General features: G+C 40.6%; 1 protein-coding gene across 4 annotated transcripts; it reads right to left on the bottom strand.

The window, feature by feature from the left end:
- Positions 1-798: 798 nt before the first annotated feature.
- LOC139644619 (E3 ubiquitin-protein ligase TRIM39-like) lies at positions 799-20,077 on the bottom strand. 4 transcript variants are annotated; one of them, XM_071520052.1, is made up of 11 exons: positions 19,937-20,077; positions 12,537-13,128; positions 10,758-10,938; positions 10,592-10,687; positions 8,473-8,562; positions 6,952-7,095; positions 6,321-6,468; positions 5,898-5,942; positions 5,758-5,784; positions 4,111-4,286; positions 799-2,621 (listed from the first exon to the last, which is right to left on the bottom strand). In XM_071520052.1, the coding sequence occupies exons 2-11, from the start codon at positions 13,103-13,105 to the stop codon at positions 2,253-2,255; spliced, it is 1,845 nt and encodes a 614-aa protein (XP_071376153.1). In that variant the 5' UTR covers positions 13,106-13,128; positions 19,937-20,077; the 3' UTR covers positions 799-2,252. The 4 variants fall into 4 exon arrangements, with proteins under 4 accessions (XP_071376153.1, XP_071376154.1, XP_071376155.1 ...); XM_071520053.1 differs by having other exon boundaries at positions 19,914-20,039; XM_071520055.1 differs by having other exon boundaries at positions 2,464-2,621; positions 4,107-4,286.
- Between the last annotated feature and the right edge of the window lie 276 nt (positions 20,078-20,353).

Genomic DNA, 20,353 nt, shown 5'->3' with positions numbered 1-20,353 from the left:
GTCTATTTGATGTACTATTTGAACTGATGATGAATCTATTGATGCCAAGCCTTATTATATTAAAGTCTAAGTACTGATGAAATAAATTGAATGTCTTTCTTTATCAAATATGAAAAGTTCCTTTACTATGGTGGCATATCACAAGCACCTCAAATTTTATTTTGAGGTGCAATTACAATTTTAATTTCAAAATTAATGTGACCCAAAAACCAACACCCATACTGCTACTTATGTGTTGCTTAGGAACTACTTTGTTTAGCTACTGTTCAAGAAGTGTTTTTGTATTGCAGCATCCTGGCTATAAAGAATAGCCACAATTTTTGTGCCACAACAAGTGTTATACATGAAAAAGCTGTTTATCAAGATGGTCTTCTTTGTGTAACTTGGGTTTGCTGGTTTCCAGGTAAATGATTTAGTTGGAATTCAATGATAGGTTACTTGCTGTCTGTTTACATGCACCTTATACTGTGGAGATCCCCACAATATCATGACAAATACATAGGTCTGGTGCTGTGCTGTACTGTACTATATATATATATATATATATATATATATACTATACTATACTGTAGAATAGGAACTTTACCTTGACACATTATATTTCTTATCGGTGATATAACAGAGGGTTGACTGCTGGAATCAGTGCTGATTTTTAAATGAAAGTGCTTCACTGACATTACATTAAAGCAATCTAATCTAATCTGAGCCAACATAATCTCATCTACTCCTACTGGAAAGCACTGGAAGATTACTGGATTGAGTTTTTGCAAAGGACTGACACAAGGTTTTTCCTTTTTTATTTCAAAATTCATTTATACCACCTATTTTCCCATTGCATTCCACCTTAAATAGACAACCACCGACAATGTAGATAAGGCTGATCTAGGCCCTTTCATGCATGGTGTCCACTACAGTGGACAGATATTTGGAAGCCATTTTGAACCATTTAAGTTGTAGTACCATGTCCCAGCCACCAGGTGGCGGACCCCCAAAGCATTGTCTAAAATTCCATTTGATTATTATCTTTGGCTCTCTTTGTCATTTTGAGATACTGCATCATACATTCAAAATGGTGGAGGGGAGATGCACCAAGTATACCTCAGGAATATCTGTTAAATCCTTTTATTCTCAGAAAACCAGACAGGTAAAAAAATATATTTTTCAACTAAATAAGATAAGATAAGTTAGAAATACTTTTATCCAGTTTTTAATAAGATTTTTCTTGTACATTTTTTTTCTGTGATTCTGTGATTTTTTTCAGATAAGTCCACTGCAGTGGACACCATGCATCAACGGTATAAAAAGTGATTCAATGGAACTCAATATAGGTCCGAAAAATGTTCTTATGTGTATTCATACCATTTGCTCTTAGTAAATGTTTTAAAAACATATGTTTTTTCGGACCTATATTGAGTTCCATTGAATCACTTCTTATACCGTTGATGCATGGTGTCCACTGCAGTGGACAGATACCTAACTACTTCAAAATAAAATATATTGGGAAAAAAAGTTATTGGCATGATTTTTCACTTGTTTAAAAGTAAAAACAAACATAAAAAAAAATATTACTTTGTGATTTAATAATTCATGCATGAAAGGGCTAGAGAAGCTCATTTCTTAATTCAGGAATATTCAAAATATTAGGCTATATATTGCCAAGTTCAGAAGAAGCATTATCTCAATAATTGCATGAAAGAAAAACATGTGTATGATGTATACAAGTAGCATGATGGAAATCAATGACCATTAAATAGTTGCGGACATCTGCCCAAGCATTATGCCCATACTTACACCTGTCTTGTAAAATAGGTAGCTCAACCTTGTTCAGTGAACTTTGTCATCAATTTTGTAACAACTTTTCTATTCAGTAATGTGTAAACACACTGAACCTAGGTTCAAATCTGGTCATTGTTTCATGTCATTCCTCTCTCTTTCATCTTTTCTGCCACTCTCATCTTATTATTAGAGAACAACACTGTCCCATCTCAGAATCCATGCACATGTGACCAAATACAGTTCTCTCAGCAACTGTAATTCTGTATTTGTGCATGCAAATGAATAAAGTAACCACAGTTAACCAAAGGTCTGCTCATGATCTGCTCTTCTGCAATGAGGGAATGAGATGAGGATGAAGATTGGCTCTGAATAAATCTGGTCTGCAGGTACGTATGTTCATCTTCATCTTTCCTCATTACAGAGGATACACATCATATGATTCTATGATTATCTTAGGTTGAATCTGTGGCTATATTTCATTCTGTTGTTGCAACAGGGCAGATGATTAGTGGAGCTTCGTTCCTCCCAGATTTATTAGTACAAGGGCTGAAGAATGGAAGGATGGTGTCGGGAAAGCTATCCATGAATGTATAGATAAGCACTCTGGCCTCCACGTTATAGAACGACACCAGTCCCTTGTCGCAGTCCACGTAGATCCCAACCCGGGAGGGTCTGAGGTTGAGTCCCAGGTTGGTTGACGGTTCTGTTCGGAAGGCGAAGTCGGTCCGATCCCGCAGGCTGAGGAACCAGTAGCCGTGCGCGGGGCTTACAGTGATCTTGCCTTTCCGATTGATGGACTGGCTTGCCACCCCCAGGTCCCAGTCAGTCTTTCCTCCAACCTCCACCTGGAAGAAGAGGCAGGCATGGTGGGGTTGAGTGCACTGGGCGCAGACATATACATACTAGGTTTAGACCGATATATTGATTTGCTAACATATGGGGTCAATATCAGCCTTTTATTAAACATTGGAAATCAGGTCATGTCGAGCACTGCTGATATGATGTAGACTCTTCCCTGACCACAGCTACCTAAAAACATTTCTTTGTTTCATTTATTCATTTAATTGTTCAGTAATGTTTTTGTAAATTTAATTCATTTAAAGGCACTAATCCATCCCAGTCCATTGCTGGATTTTGTGATATTTTTTCAATGAAAAATCAAATTGCTTCATTGACAATACATTCAAATTAACAGATCTAATGTAATCTAATCTAATCCTAGAAAACACTGGAAGGCAATTTTGTGGATGTAATTTTTACAAAGGAGTGATACAATATTATGTTTCCTTTTTAATTCTAAATTTATTCATATTACCTATTCATGGTGGGCATGTGCTTTGTATGCATTTCATTCTGCCATAATGTTAAACTACGGTACATACATGAATTTTACCAGTAGATGGTGCAAATTACTTTCAAAAAATCATTATGGAGAGCTTCCCCCTCCTTTCCCCTTGTAAGTCACAGTACAGTATTTTGAGTGCAGCAAGGGTTCAGTAACAATGGAAGATATAGTAAGCCTTGCTCCATGTAGCCAACACGCACACAAGCAAACAACACACAACACAATGTTGACAAACTAACATGCTATCTGAAATAAAAATAACAACAGAGCAATATCTCATATTTTACAATGCAGCACAAAAAGCCCAGAACTATAGAGAGGAAAATTCAGAAAGAGAGTGAAGGATGCCACAAAAGTCCCAATCCGGATTTGAACCCAGCATACCATGGTTACATGGTATGCTGCCAACTAAGTCAGTGATTCTCAACCTTTTTCCTATCAAGGACCCGTAATTTAGTCCACATTAGGACCATGGACCCCCATTTTGTCCCTCGGACCAAAATCTGAGAATATTTTTATTGTTAGATATGATTTGTCCAGAATTCCATGCCTATCTGTATTGTAGGAAGAGAGATAACAGTCAAACTATGATCAAAACAGTCTTTTCTTCTACATTCTCTAATTGTGTTAGAGAATGTAATAATGGTGAAGTTTAACAATTCATCAATTTGCTGGGGACCCCCTGGAACCCCCTCAAGGACCCCTGGTGGTCCCCGGACCCCACGTTGAGAACCACTGAACTAAGTGACCAGGAACCAACCTGTGACATTATGACATTTTTGTGCTTGTTTGGGTTGGTATTGAACCTGTATGTCATGAAAATATAAAGGCCTTTGGTTCCCCCCTCACCATTCATCACATGCTTTCTGGGAATCCTCAGAATCAAGACACATGGGCATTTTCATGAATAAAAACAACTATTTTTTGCATCTTTGTGACAGATGCACAGTCATACACATGGACACAGTTTCATGCAGCTTCCTACCTACCTCCCAGTAATGCCGTCCTGAGCTGAAGCCCTCGCGACCGAGGACACAAACCACCCGGTCGAAGCGCTCGGGGTTGTCCGGTACCGGCTGATACCGGTCGCCACAGCAAACCTGCTTACCATCCACCGAGATGTAGAGACGTGGGTGAGCTGTATTGGGGTCTAGCGTAATGTCAGCTGAGAGATTCAGAGAGATGGTTGGTGGTTAGTTTGATGAATGGATGAAGGGTGGACTGTAATTGTGACTTCACACTGCAAGTGAATTGGTTGACTGATCGCTCTATTCTGACTGATTTGTGGAGGTGCAAGAGGCTTCAATAGCATCTATGTCGTGGCTACAAAGTTCTGAACATGAAAATCATGCATTTTTTTGTGTTGCTTTGGTATTGCCTTCATAACTATGAAGAACTTTCATGAAAGGGAATCACATTGGTAGGGAAACAAGGAAGCATGCAAATCTGATTGGCTGTTGAGGGGCAATGACCATGAAACTCATTGACCGTCCACACATCAGCTGAGTTTCCCTGCTCAGCTCCATAGGAAACAAGCAAATAATAAACATGTTGTCCCCCACCAGTGATGTAGTTCCACCCTTGGGTCAGTCAGTGATTGCTGAGTGAACTTGAAATATGAGTGAAATTGTATAAGCATTTTCGCATGGGACAATGAAAGGACAGATTGACCATATATTTCTGTTGCCTACTCTCCTCAGAAATAGGCTTACCCAGTTATATCTTGAAATGTAGTAACTGTAATTGTCCTTGTTTTACTCAATACAGTACAAAATATAAGAACTACAATATGCAATAAATACAATCCGTACATTACACAATGTACACTACAATACAATTTATAATACAATATACAATATAACCAGGAGCCTGAGTGTTATGAATAATATAAATGCTAAATTATAAGTGATATATGGTTTTCCACAGTAGGTAAGTGGTAATATGATATAAGCAGTCAACACTGATGGCACAGTGGTAGTGCAGTGATGATGCAATAACAGTACAACAGTCCAACAACTGTACAATAACTACAGTGTCTTGTGGTTAGAGGTTTGCCCAAAAATTCTCCATTGACTCTCACTTCAACAAATCAACCCAGTCTGATGTCTCCAAGTGTGTAGTGTGTGTAGACTATTATGTTACCTATGATAACTGTATTGCTTTACCACTGAGTCCCCATTCATTTTCAATGCCGCCCCCTAGGGGCACAAAGTCAACGTTACAGTGTGACTAAACGAACGAACGAACGGACGGAGACCGATCCATAGTCCCCCCTTTGGTGGGGGACAATCAATGGATTGGACACTTAGAATCCAGAAAATGCAAGGTTTGAATGTTGGGGCATAATGTGATGTCAGCTGACAGATTAATGAATGAATGACCAATGAATGAACGAATGTTAGAGCTGAATAAATGCAAAGTTTGAATGTTCAGGTCTAACGTGACATCGGCAGAGAGAGAGAGAGAGAGAGAGAGAGAGAGAGAGAGTTGGTGGTTAGATTGATGGATGGTTTGAATGTTGTTTTGGTCTAATGTGATGTCTGATAGATGATAAACTGATAGATGGCCAAATCAATGAAAACAAGACTGAATATCAGAACTGAGCGAATGCAAGGCTTGAATGTAAAACAATTTACCTGCATATTCTTGAACCCTCCTCACCTCTGCAGACAAGAGAGAGATTTGCTTTGATCACATTTTATTCACTCAGCTAACAAAAAATTGTAAAGGAATTTAATATGAAACTTTGATATGAAACGTAGTAGGGAATTCTTACTCGGGTTGGACCTGGATACAGATTGCTCCGATGGGGATTGCTGCCCTGTTAATGAGAAGGTAAAAAGTATATTGTTACTGCTATCACAATCATACTATTACTATGACCTTGGACAATTCAGTCTTGACTAGTGAATAAGTCTTTAGTCAAGCTTGGAACAAAAGAGGCAAGACAAGACACAGTGACAGAACTGAAGATAATATGGGATCATCTTCTGGTTCACACTGGTTGGCCCATTGGGATGTAATGGCTTACAGAAGCATTTTGTGAATACACAAAGTCAGTCACTGTCAATGGAGCAGATCAGGCTATTGTCTTTATCATAGATTAGAGTCTTGGTGTTTGGGTTTCTGTAGTAGTTTTAGGAGAGAGCAGGGAGAGGATGTCTTTTCTGAGGGTTTCATGGTCTGAGCGTGGACTTACAGATCTCTGGCAATTTCCGTAAGTCTTCCTGAAAGCGCTCCATCATTTGAGTGACAGTCCTGAGAACCACCCCGGAGGTCAGCTCGGACACCACACGGGCATCGGACCAATCCCTGGTTTGTGGAGTGCTGGAGACGGCAGGGAAAGTCTGCAGAGAGAGAAAATTACCAGAGGAGATAGATTTAACCTGTTCTTCCCTATCGCCCCCGCCACTTGGTCCATCACTACAAACGCAGGTTGCATGGCCAAGCTTTGTTCAAACCCACAGAACTTTATTTTGAATTCTAGTCAAGGTAACAAGTTTTCCAAAGACACCAAATATGTCATGCTACATACAGAGAAATGTGTATAAAATGATGCACAAACATCTAGATTTTTCACAGTTTTTGGGAGATTGTCCTGTTAGTCAACAAAGTGGTGAGAACATAGACACCACAATCACCCATTTGTTCCTGGTGGATCATTGGCTCCGGTGCTCCATTCTTAACACTTTACCATATACTATAATGAATGATAGGTATGACTGACCTCTTTTAGTTCTAAAAAGTTGCTGTGTGGTTTTTATTACACAGCATGTAGATTTGTATATTTTCCTAAACGAAACACCTACCTATCATTCCTCTGTCCATACCTTGAGGAAGAGTATATAGTCTTCAGACTGAACGAGCTGGTTCAGCGCTGTACTCCTCTTTTTCAGCTCAGCTATCTCCTGCTCCAGCTCTCTCACCAGGCTCTGGGCTCTGTGCTCGGCCGCTCGACGGGCCATCTCTATCACCTGGTAGTAACAAGAATAATATGTATGATATGCGTTGATAAATAATTTCCCATCTAGTTAAAATATCTTAAATTGGTTGATTATTTAAATCAATGTAGCTTTAAAAAGTTCTGACTTTAATTATTGACTGTTTGCATTGTAACTCAGTTAAACTAAATGGGATTATATTTTTGGAGGATAGACAAGAGCTACTTACCTCCTAGCCCCAATAGGTGTCATTCTTGCACCTATGGAGAGAATGTCATTCCAAACTCCATTCCAAATCTGGCAATTTAAAGTGGACTTGCTTATCCATGCTATATATACGTTATATAAAATGACTCAAGACCTTTTCTGAATTGTGTAGAGCCAGTCTTCAGTTCAGCATACATATGATCCAACAAGCAGAACATATTTTAATAACTTTATCTTTTAGAATTAGTCTTATTTCTTACGAATTCCTTTAATTTTCCTACTTCTCAAAATAGGGCCTGAATTAATTCTGGTTAATAAACTTTAGGCTTACTGCCATTGAGACTAGGAGACAAGGCTAGGAGGCAACCCAAAGTGCTTCCATATACAAAACAATTGGGGAAAAACCTATTTAGAGCAACTAGAGCAAAGATTTAAACATTGGTTGCTGTTGGTAACTGTAAAATTTGCAAGCTTATTTTCAATAAACATGAGACAGAGGCCTACCTGGCCCTACACCAAATAAAGCTTTACAATAAATGTTCATCTTAATGTTAGGTGTAGGGGAACCTATGAAGACTTTGAACTATAACCTACTTGTCTAAAATGTGTTTAAGTATATGATATTTATATATGATTATATGACAATATATGATTATTATATGATATTATATTACCTTTTCACTGTAGAAGTTTTAAGACAGGTGAAGGGCTGTCTTAAAGCTAAGAAAAAAATCAAGAACAAATTTGAGAACTTTCATTTCAAGAATACCATTTATTCCGAAGTTTTTTCTTAGGAAGAAACATAAGAAGAAAGTTAAGAAAATATGTAAGAACTGTTTTTGAGAATAGCATTTTTTCCTATTTTATTTCTTAAGACTAAAGTTAAGAAAAAAATGGCACTTGAGAAGATTTTTTTTTCTTAAGAGGGTTTTGTGAATCCGGCCCCTGGTTCGCCTTCGTCCACAAATATACACTTTGGTTGACGGTAGCGAGGAGTAGGAACCATTTCTAAAAGTTGACATTTTATTCAAATAAGTGCTGCTTGGTGGATCATATGTATGCCAAATTTAGCAGCTCAAGACATTCAAAAAAGGTCTTGAGTCGTAGTTTAGGGGATATGTGTACATTTGCTGAGGTCGCGTTAAATTTCCAGATATTTGAATGGAGTTTGGTATTGTCGTTTTTGGTGTCGCTGTGGCTTACCTCCAAGACTTCAGCTTGGCAGCACTCCACACTGGAGACTAGCTTGGAAAACACACATACACTTCCCACGGTCTCTCTCTCTGCAGCGGCCTGGATCAAAGAGGAGAGGAGAGTGGGGTGAGAGGAGACTGGAAGGAAGACAGGTATTTTGAATAGTTTGGTACACTGGTACACTTAAGTAAGTTAAAGGGTAACTTTGGTATTTTTCAACCTGGACCCTATTTTCCCAACTTTTTGTGTCTAAGTAACTAATGGGGACAACAATTTTTTGAAATTTTTGAAAGTAAGGTTTTTCACTTGAATCTAACCTACAACATTCTCAGTAGAGATGCTGGTGTAAAGATGAACTTCTACTCTATTCATTCCCCATTTGATTTGTATACAGTTCAATGTATTACATACAGCTGGGGCCCCACCCACCCCTTATAACCATTCAGGCTTTCGTATCATGTAAAATATGGTAGAGCAGCCAGTTGTAAGACCGAAAAACTCTAGTATGCCTCCCAAATGGCCTTTGGTAGAGCAAGAGCAAACACCAGAATAAACGCTGGTATTGCTATTGAAAGATGGAGGAACCTGAGACAGACTAAAGGAACTAAAAGTGATGCTGAGTTGGCCATTTTTCTTCTAGACAGGTAAGCGCAATTCACATTATCTAACGCTTGTTATCTAGATGATTGGACGGTATCGGGGAAAGCCCAGTTGGTTTGTAATGTGTCTCCCTTATATACAGAGCTAAACCGAGCTAACGTTATTAGGGGTCCAAACACCGCAGGTGCTGGAGCCCTATTGTTTGTTCAGATTATTATTATAATTCTGTTTCTGCTTCTGTTCTCCCTATGTTTGCATGGGGTTCCACTGGGTACTCTGGTTTCCTCCCCCACAGGCCAAAGACATGTATGTCAGGTGAACTGGAGACTCTAAATTGCCCATTGGTACACTGTAAAAACTCATAGTGCAATTTAGTGAAATCAGCTCATCTTTATCCATTAACACAATGTATATAGATGTGTTCGTCAATTTCAACTTAGAAGTGCTAGTTATGAGCTTCATGACTTAAAATCATGAGTTCACATCTTGTGACTTAAAATTATGAGTTTAAAGAACAGCTTATAAAGCATTCACTAAACTCAACACTGTTAGTTTATTAGCAGACTTCCCAGTATGCATTGCATTCGGTTTGCGTAACTCTCCAGAAACTCTTCCTTCTTTTGGTTTGAATGAAGTTACAGGATAGAGACTTGTTATGTATTTATGTTTGGTGAATCATAGGTCAATTTCTGATTACTGTAAGAAAAAACAAAACAAAAAAAAAACCATGATAAAATCTACTATCTATCTTATCTATGTGTCTGGGAATTCACAATCAAGTAAGTTTCTCTCTGATGCACATGGCATGTATAATCCACTACAAGTAAGTGTATTGCAGCTGCATAATATATGCTTAACTGTGTATTAATCATGTGATACAAGAGGAACTCAAGCTTAAACCGAGCAAACCTTGTGAAAAAACAAATAACACTGGATTTCAGTTCATCAATTAATGCATTCAACTTGGAAACACGAATCAGCCTGACTAGACATTGTTGATTGAACTTATTGCCTTAAGTTCATTCAGCTAGCTTTTCTACATTAGAACAACTAACTAATGATCTTTGACCTAACTATTCAGTACTACTTAAGTCAACTCACAATTTTAAGGCAGCAAGGAAACTGATGTTTTTAAGTTGAACTGCCTTAATATTTTTTGCAGTGTATGAATATATGTGTTATCTGTCGACCTGTGTTATCCCTGCGATGGTCTGGCGACCTGTCCAGGGTGTTTCCCTGCCTTCCCGCCCATCAATCAATGCAATAAAAAGAACAAAGAGAAAACGCAAAAAGAGAATCTGGGTAAAGCCGTGGCTGGAGAGATGCAGTCAACATGAGCTTTGGCTTTGGTTGTCCTCACACAACCAGATAATCCTTGCCAACCAACCAAACCTCTGATCAGGATTTCTCCTCCGATTGCCTGGAAATGTGTAAATCAGCCTGATAATTCTCAAGCGTGTCCCCAGCCTTAGAGAAATCATGACACAACCTCATAACTTACAGAACTTGCCATAGACCAAGAACTCACCTGTATGTCCCGCAGAGAGTTCTGTATCTCCTCCACTTTCCTCTCTCTCTCAGAGATGAGATCCTTCAGCTCCACCTCTGTAATACCTAACTGGGACTGCGAATGAAGACAGCGTTAGCGCACACTCGACAACCACACACACACACACACACACACAGAGAGATACCTTCTTGATGTGCCATTCTCTCTTGGCAGGGATGACGCTGTGTCCTCGGTGTTCTGCTGTCTCCACGCAGACGCTGCAGATACAGGTCTGGTCGGTTCGACAGAAGATCTCCAGGCCTCTCAGGTGGGCAGGGCACAGAGGCAGTTTTGGGGAAGACTCAGCTGGACCGCTCAGGGTGTACCTGGCATGACATTAACATTAATAATCTGTAACATTGTCATACAAATAAATGTCAATTTTGCTACTCTCTATCAGTAATTCCTATGACGCAAAAGTGATTCAACCTATAGCCAGTTCATGAAAGCTTTTCCATTTGTTGTTCTTAACACTCGGTGTCTGGTACTTCTCTCCTGGGAAAAATCCTCTGCCGTACAGGAAGTGATGCATAGAACTGCACTCATGCTTACTATGCAAGGACTGCATAGTAAGCATGAGCAGCGATAGCCACCATGGCTGAACAGACAAAGAAAAGAGCGCCACCTATAGAAATTCAAACTTCATCAACCGAAAATCCAAGGAAAATGATTTAACACTGGACTGGACTGTACTGGACAAACTGTTTGGCTGACAAGTGATCACTGGGAAGTGCGGTGCAGAAACACCACAGCAATAAGCATTAGGATTAAAGATAGAGACAAAATAATAAAACACCACAGCGCTTAGCACCAACATGGACATAAAATAAAAAAACACTAGAAATAACCACCTCGCGGTTGTATGCCTCCGCCAGTAAACTTTGTTTTATCATTGCAAGGACAGTCTTTATTTATTGAACATCTATAATTAATGTGATTATTAGGTCAACTTAAAGGATTTTGGTGTCTGCAAAAGTAAGTGACAGCACTTCCACCGTTTTTGCTGAATGACCCAAGATCGTTTTCTCAGCTACAGTGGTAAGCAAAACATTATGATGTCACAGTGAAGTTGACCTTTGAATTTTTGCATATAAAATGTCATCACTTCATCATTTTATCCTATTAGACATTTGTGTGAAATTTTGTCATAATTAGCGTATGAATTCTTGAGTTATGGCCAAAAACGTATTTCGTGAGGTCAAACCTAATCAGTTCATCCTTGAGTCCAAGTGGACGTTTGGTTCAAGAATGGGATGTACGGACGCAGGATGTAGGAACCCTCTACCTTTGCATTAGGGTCCCTCTTAGCTGGTCTAAAATGGTGTCTCTTCTATAAGATGAGGGACAGACTACAGCTTGATATGTATACATCATGTCATTATACACAATCCTGACAGGATCGTATCTGACCTGAAGGTTAAAAAATACATGTATTAGCAAATTATTAAAAGAACGCTTCACCATTTTTTTACCTTATCTCAATATATTGGCCCTCACTAATACATGCTATGAGACGGCACAATGTCTGTCTACTCGCTCTGTGTCTTGGAGAAAGGCTGTGGGAAGTCCCAAAATTCCCCCGCCGATTACATCATCGGCTGGGATTTCCAACTGGTGGAAACTACAACCGCTCTCTTTCTGGATTCTGGAAGTGAGCGGTTGTAGTTTCTATACGAGTTGTACATTTTTTGGGATGTATTAGTGAGGGCCAATATATGAAGATAAGGTTAAAAAAAAAATGCCGAAGTGTTCCTTTAATTGTTCATACATTTTAATGTTTATTTTTTTATATTCCATTCCTTTTCTTGATCTCAGTATGTTTGACTGCTGTTACTTGACTGCTGTAAAAAAAAAAAAAAAAACATTCATACATACATGTTATAGTGTTGAAATTAGATTAGATTAGACTAATCTAGCTCTGTACCTGCGAGAGGGTGAATAGGGTATAGGCGGGTCATGATGCTCGTGGGTCTGAGCCTCGTGGGATGGGTGAGGATGGGCGTTGGTTTGGGTGGGGCGTTGGGGGTGAGGGGAGTTGGGATGGGGGAAGGTGGCGGGAGGCGTTCCGCTGGTCGGCAGCTGCTGAAACCGGGTCTTCATCTCAGCAAAGAGGCTTCCCGGCATCTCCCCTGGCCTGGGACCGGAAGGCAGGGGCGGGTGATGGTGTGGATGAGAGTTGGCCTCCTCCCCTCCTCCTCCTCCTCCTCCTCCTCCACCTCCTCCCGTCCCAACTTCAGTGTCGGCCATCTGTTTGAACTGCTCGGTGATCTCCTTCAGGGTCCGGTTGACGTGGAGCTCCGGCCGTTTGCGGAAGGACTCCTTGCAGAGGGGGCACAGGTAGCACTTGGCGCCTCCTCCTCCGTCCCAGTAGGAGGAGATGCAGGCCTGGCAGAAGCTGTGGCCGCAGGGTGTGGAGACCGGGTTGGTGAACACATCCAGGCAGATAGAGCAGGTGAACTGGTCTTCAGACAGGAAGGCCGTGGACAGAGCCATGGCCGTGCAAGGTTAGAACTGAGCTGTACAAGAGACAGAGGGATAGTGTGACTGTGAGAGAAATCAATTTACAATTTACAATTTCCCATTTGGCAGACGCTTTTATCCAAAGCGACGTACACATGAGATTTTAATACAACACAAGCAAGGTTCTAGTCAGGAGAGAACAACGAGAGTAATGGCCATAAAGCTAAGTTCTGGTCCAACAGGACATAGGTGCTACGAGGCAGTGCTACGAGGCAGATAAAGAGTTTTTTTTTTTTTTGGATTACACAGTCCATCAGGTGAGAAGGTGTTTGCTAAAGAGCTGGGTCTTTAGCCTTTTCTTAAAGATTGAGTAGGACTCTGCGGATCAAATGGAGTTTGGTAACTCGTTCCACCACTGAGGAACCACAGAAGAGAAGAGTCTGGCTAGAGACTTAGGGCCTTGCTGTGGTGGCAGCACCAGGCGCCGTTCCTGCGCAGAGCGTAGTGAGCGGGAGGGAGCGTAGACCTGAATGAGGGAGTTCAGGTAGGTCGGAGCCGTTTTGGTTGCCGCTTTGTAGGCGAGTATCAAGGACTTGAACTTGAAGCGGGCAGCGACTGGGAGCCAGTGGAGGGATATGAACAGCGGAGTGACATGTGCTCTTTTGGGCTGGTTGAAGACCAGACGCGCCGCTGCGTTCTGGATCATCTGCAGAGGTTTGAACGTACATGCCGGGAGCCCTGCCAGTAAGGAGTTGCAGTAGTCAGGGTGTGATATTACAAGAGCCTGTACTAGGAGTTGTGCTGCATGCTCAGACAGGTAGGGTCTGATCTTTCTGATGTTGTACAGGGCAAATCGGCATGACCGAGCAACAGAAGCCACATGCTCCTTGAAGGTTAGTAATACAGAATGTCTGAGGCCTTGATCACATAGAAGGCTTATTAGATGGCTGCACCTTTTTTTCAGGCATTTTCAATGATTTGGTCACGGCAGGCACGTAGGTCCTCCAGACTATGCGCCTGGGGTTTTGGATGCTGTTTTGGACGTTTTGGGGTGCTGCTCTTGGCTCCAAGTTGACATGTCAAGTTGAACCGCACATTGCATCAATTAAAAAATAGTCATTGAAACAGGCTCTATCTAGGTTGCCTGATATTCAGACTAAATGGCCATTTCGTTCCCACTCCATTATTCAGCCTGTCATTGCCTTGGGGGGGGGGGGGATGCACATTGCTATGCTCCATGTTGCATAGCAATGTGCACTAGTCCAGAACACAGGAACTTCTTCCTGTACTTACTTTCTTGCTCCCGCCCCAGACACATCTGACCAATAAGCGGAGTGAAGGTTCTCACGTGGTTTGTAGTGATGCATTTTTGGATTTTTCTCCGTGTGAAAAGAAACCGAACCAAGGGGAAAACGCTCCAAGTTTACAAACTCATCAACTGATTCGGACCAGAGCAAACGAACAATAGGTGTGAAAACGCCCTTAGCTACAGCAGCAGCCTCTGTGGGCTACACCAGCACTCCAAAGACCTACGGTGTAGCTACGGCAACGCGTCAATGCAGAAGTATAAATTGGCCTTTAGACATAACTGGCCTGACAATTTTTCCAAAACTTGCTACAGTGGTAGAAGGGCAGCCCAAGTGGCCACTGAACAAATATAGTGCTGATTAGCCAAGTAGTGTTTTTTAACAGGCACATCTCATGTCCCATTTCAGATACACGGTAAGGTGACCAATGGGCTGAACTCCCACATAGTTGTAGTAGTCATTTAACCCTAAACGCAAGTTCTAACCCTAAACTAACATTAACCCATACCCTAATGTAAACCTATTTCTAACCCTAAACTATCCCCTTGTAGAAATTAGGACCGGCCAAAATCACTTTGGGGGATTTTCCTAATCTTTCTATCCTTTGGTCCTCACAAGGATAGAAATACAAGATCTCACAGACACACAGACACACACCAGAGTGAGACACCTTTCCATCTGTCCATTCCACTGACATTGTTACCAAACAAGTCAGACGTCATGGGTTCGTAGGCTAACACAAAAAAAACAAAAAAAAAACAAGGTCTTCATATTTGTGAGCCAGCTCCCATTGTTCACCTAATAGAGCCAGCTGCCACTAACACACAGACACTGTCAGACACATTGTACCCCTGTCACTGCACAGGTGAAGTTGCTACTGTGTAATTCTGTGTATGTGGGTGTATTTGTATGAAAACACACACACTGACACCAACGATGAGGTGTTCAACATCAGGAAATTCAAGCTTGGTTGGAACATTTAGACTTGTTTTCCATGAATGAATAGGATTACTAGGAAACATATTCTATATGTGGCAACAAACTCAGAACCTGCAAGTCATCCTCACTTCCTCTTCTCTCTGTACTCACACAAACAAAGGAGCTAAAGTGCCTCCTTAACATTGATTTAACACTATGATCATTAAATTATGACACAAAATACACTGAAGAGCAGCTTAAACTGGGTGCTGAATCCTCAAAAAATACAAGAAAAAGATAATTCCTCTTCTATGGGACATTCTTATTGCATCAATATTCTTATTGCTTCAATACCAAATAATGTACCTTAACTCACCCAAACTGATGGTGGTGATGGCTGTTGAAATGTCTAGCTACTGATGATTTCACATCTTGATTACCAATAGAACATTTGTGTGTGTGTATGTGGGGGGGGGGGGGGGGGGGGGGGGGGGGGGGGGTATTTTGCATTCTAAATTTGGGAAGAAATCAGGACTGTATTGATGTAGGCCTTACAAAATGAGCATATTACTGATGACGACTATAAATACATGTTACCAGGGCTGGAAAAATAATAGTAACAATATCATGATTTTTTCTGTATAGCAGCTTTTCAAAAACAGTTTACAAAGTGCAAAAACAACACATAGAAAACAGGACAATAATAAATTTATCAATAATAAATAAATAACTAAGAATTGTTAAGGAAAGCAATTTTACAGAGATTCACGTCCAGTTCTTATACCAGTTCTTCAGAGTGCCAAAAAGACCTGTATTTACACCATCATTTAGTGCAAATCTTAACTACAGCTGATTGATTTGCAACAAATAATGGTGTATAGGTCTTTTTATTCAGTGTGATTGTTTGGCTGTTTTTGTTTTGGAACTCTAAAGAACAGGTCCCCATTGACTTCAGTTGTTTTGGAGAAGGCTGCTACCAAGTTGTGCTGGCAACCTCCCTGTGTGTTATATGGACTAACAAATTCCACCTGTGTTTCATCTGGCATGAGGGGGAGTAGATGATGACAGCATTTTCATTTTTTGGGTGAACTATTCCTTTAATATGGCTTTCAATTGAGTTTTAGTGTCCCATGATGGTCTAAATGCTGTTTCAGAGGCTTTTCCACCATGACAAGAATAAAACTCTGGCTGAAACACTCAATAATCAAAATTATACAATTTAAAGATACTGAATATTGCCACAAAATATCAGCAACTGGCAACTTCCAAAATTATCAGTATCGGCCTGTCGAAACCCATATCGGTTGGATTCTAATTAGTAGGTGAAGCATCAACACAGTGACGTTAAACTATTACATGAATGCTAGAAGTGTAAATACCTGGCTGAGTCACTTCCAATGCTTATCTAAGATATTATTATAAACCTTGATTGTGAATTTAGACAATGCAACCACTTTAATTGTCACTTAGTCTAGTTATGTTTGTCTCTCTGTCACTGTCTGCTACACATGGGTGTAGGGTGGCGGCACATGCACAGTGGACACACACATACTTATGAATTACTATGCTTGTGAGGACCTTCATTGACTGAATTTGTTCCCAAACCCCTACACCTTACCTTTAAGTGACCTTAATCTTAACCCTAACCCTAACTAAACTTATTCGGAATTATAATCTTAACCCTACACCCAAATCCTAAACTTTAAACTAGCCCCTTAAAGAAGTGAAGATCGGACAAATATCCTCACTTGAGCGGGTTTTTCTCATATTTCCGTCCTTGTCTGGACATTTGTTGCTAAGACGTATACAAATACAAGAACACACACACACACACACACACACACACAGACAAACAGATGCACGCACACTCCCAGCTGCAGTACAGGTATTGCCAGTTTCCCAGCAGTTGACTGGGTTAGGTATGCAAAGTGAAAAAAAAACCTCAACATGGTGATCATAGCTGTGATAGAGAAGTAACTTTCAAGTAGCTTTCATTCAGTTGCGGGCTATGGCTCTCACACTATAAAGCACCGTCACCAGGAACTGGTGTGGGAGAGTGTGTAGCTTTCATGTCTAAAAAAAAAAAAAAGTCCCTTCCGTTCTCCTCCTCTTGCTTTTTCTAGAATTTTTCTTTTACATATTGCAATGCCAGTAACCTGACCATGCCATTCCTTATTTTGGGTTGCTTGTAATTTTTGTTGATTTAGGAACTGAGCTTATTCTACTGATGCATTCACTCAGCTAAATGCTTAAAATGTCAATGAGTTTGATCCATATTAAAATTAAAAAAAATGAACCAATCAATCAATTAACATAATGGCCGGATTTGAATACTGTATGTACAGTAAGTGCAAGGTCTGCAACTCTGAAATGTATTGAAATTCTATAGTAAAGCTTACACATCCTTGAATGCTTTAGTACAGGCAATTTAAATACTTTAAGCTGACTGTATTGTTGCAGAAAATATTCTGTTGATATTCTGTAGATTTGGATCAAGGAAATCCTTCAGGGTTATCAATAAACATGCTGAGTTCCAGTTCTGGTTCTGGTTCAGTTTGTAGCTGAGTACCTTTATATGTGCAGGGAGAGAACAGAGATATAAGCTGGTGGCAGGTTCTTTGCTCTCTGACTAGAGAAACAGAAAAAATGATATAAGTATGAGACAAGGAGTGTGCAGGGAGGGGGTACTGGTCCTGTCTTATCAGTCCTGTGTCCTTGACTGTCTTCTGGAGACAGGAACGGAGCACTAAGATCTGTAACCAAGTTGCATGAAGGATTCAGTAGTTTTCCACTCTTTAAAGAAAGAATGATATACTTAATGCATATAAATGATTAAAACTTCATTTCTTCTACATGTATTAACAAGGAAATTCCACTATATAGTACACACATACAATATATTGCCGGTGTCAATTTTGACGTTTTTGTTTTCTTACCTGAATTGAAAGTTGGGTTATTTGTGTAAGTGATTGTCACAAACCTTTGTCCTTTGAAACCTTTTAAAAATCCTACTGTATCATTTCAAAAATAAACGGGCATCAGTGGGAAAACAAGCCGTCTTTTCATCCTTCCAGGAAAACATCATATTGCTCATTACAGATCGGTCATTTTGGACAAGTGAAGATCTACTATAGTTGGCTGTAGGGACGCCCCAACTAATAACTAATGAGGCACACATTTAATCTTTTTTCTCTTTGTCGTTCTCTTTCAACACTCTTACGGTTTCCCACTCTCATCACATCTGTGTGTCTAGTTTGGGGCCACACACATTTATATGTTAAAAAATCAGTAATGGGAGATAAAGATTGAGTACTGCGAAGGTGAAAAAGCAAAACCGCAATGTAAACAGGCTCCTAATGCTGTTGACAGAGGAGAGCGTTTTCCCATAGCGCCCCTGTTTGAGTGCCTGCCTCATTATTTTTTTTTGCTTTCCATTCCTCTAATAAGGCTTATCTCACACTTCTTTGTGAGTTCTACTTTTCTACGCGAGCTTATCTCCACTTGTCCGCCGAGACCCTTTAAGTAGCCCTTTCACATTCCCACATACTACATACACGCATGTGCTTCTAATGGTGAAAAAAATAGGAATTATCTAATGCTAACACTACATATACATTGTGGGCAGCTTGAGCCTTTTAATACAGAATAGGACTTATCTAATACGAGTGATGAATGATAGCATTACATAGCTACCAATGTTTGACACTGCTTTCTAACTGCTAATGATGAGATAAGTCAAGTGACAACAGTGGAGAACAGTGGTTCTCAACGTGGGGTCCGGGGACCACCAGGGGTCCTTGAGGGCATTCCGGGGGGGTCCCCAGCAAATTGATGAATTGTTAAACTTCATTATTTTGTCATTTTAGAATGACTTTTTTGAAAACGAAACGAAACCGGACAAGCAAGCTTGTCTTTTATTGTAGTCACACAACACACCACAACACTTGCATGCAGCGACCACACTCACACACACACATGCTGTCAACGGTGGTCGGTGAAATTCAGTCTCTGCTTTTAACCCATCCAAGACTTGTCCTTCCTCCGGGGGGCAGCCAGGAGCAGTGGGCAGCTTTACAGTACAGCGCCCGGGGACCAACTTCTGTCATTGTCATTGCTGGTCAGGCGATGATCTTCTGCATGTTTTTAGTGGGGGCCCTTACTGATGTTATATGGAGAAAACCCCATGTGAACACAGGGAGAACATGCAAACTCCACACAGAAAGGCCCCTTTTTCACGAGATAGCCCACCTGGATCATAGTTTCACTGTTATCTCTCTGCCTACAGTACAGATAGTCATGGAATTCTGGACAAAATCATATCTGACAATAAAAATATTCTGAGATTTGACAAAATCTCATCAAATGGGGGTCCGTGGCCCTAATGTGGACTAAATTAGGGGTCCTCGATATGAAAAAGGTTGAGAACCACTGGTGTAGAAAAGGTTTTTGCTTATCACAGATGTATAATAGATTGCTTTTTCAGTCGATTAGCATGGACCAGACAGTTATTCCCAGCCAATTCCCAGCTATTCACCATTGCTGAAAAGGACAACTTTATAACACTGTAAGGTACAGCATCTGCTATACATATTCCTACTGGTGTTTTAATGTCCTACCTTAGAGTTTAAATGGGTCATACCTGTTCTGTGGACTGCAGAGAGACTTCTGAAGAGATATTATTCCGTTGTTAGTGGTATTTCCAAGACGTCCTGATGGTCTTCTGTCACTCTTTCTACATGCAGTACAATCTTTCTTTCCTATGCACTGTTTTCTCTTCCTGTCAATCCCGGTGTCTCTATTTTCAACTGCTGCATTCCCTTCTTTTTCTTTCCCTCCCTCCCTGTCATGCAAAGCTTATCCAATCCAACCTGCTTGACAGGTGTAGCCGCTCAGGTATGCCTTTTTAAAGCGTTCGCTTCCCCTCTCTCTCTTTCTCTCTCTCTCTACATGCCTCTCTTTCTCACCTTTGACTGCATTCTCTCTCTTTTTGCCTGTTTGCCCCCCCCCCCCCCCCCCCCGCGCACACACATAAATACACCTTCAATATTCTCTCCCT

Source organism: Centroberyx affinis, unplaced genomic scaffold (assembly GCF_046629955.1).
Source record: "Centroberyx affinis isolate AG114_WGS23_722 - 3 ecotype Tasmania unplaced genomic scaffold, CSIRO-AGI_Caff_v1 ptg000760l_1, whole genome shotgun sequence".
In the NCBI taxonomy this organism is placed as follows: Eukaryota; Metazoa; Chordata; class Actinopteri; order Beryciformes; family Berycidae; genus Centroberyx; species Centroberyx affinis.
Note: the sequence above shows the minus strand (reverse complement) of the source record. Positions and strands in the feature narration are given on the sequence as shown.

What these genes read in the sequence shown, in the direction of transcription:
- LOC139644619 (XM_071520052.1), bottom strand. Translation starts at nt 13,105, where the DNA reads ATGGCTCTGTCCACGGCCTTCCTGTCTGAAGACCAGTTCACCTGCTCT. An exon ending in ACTCTCTGCGGGACATACAG is followed by an intron (nt 8,563 to 10,591) that starts GTGAGTTCTTGG and finishes TCTTTGATCCAG; the next exon opens with GCCGCTGCAGAGAGAGAGAC. An exon ending in ACTATATACTCTTCCTCAAG is followed by an intron (nt 6,469 to 6,951) that starts GTATGGACAGAG and finishes CTCTCTCTGCAG; the next exon opens with ACTTTCCCTGCCGTCTCCAG.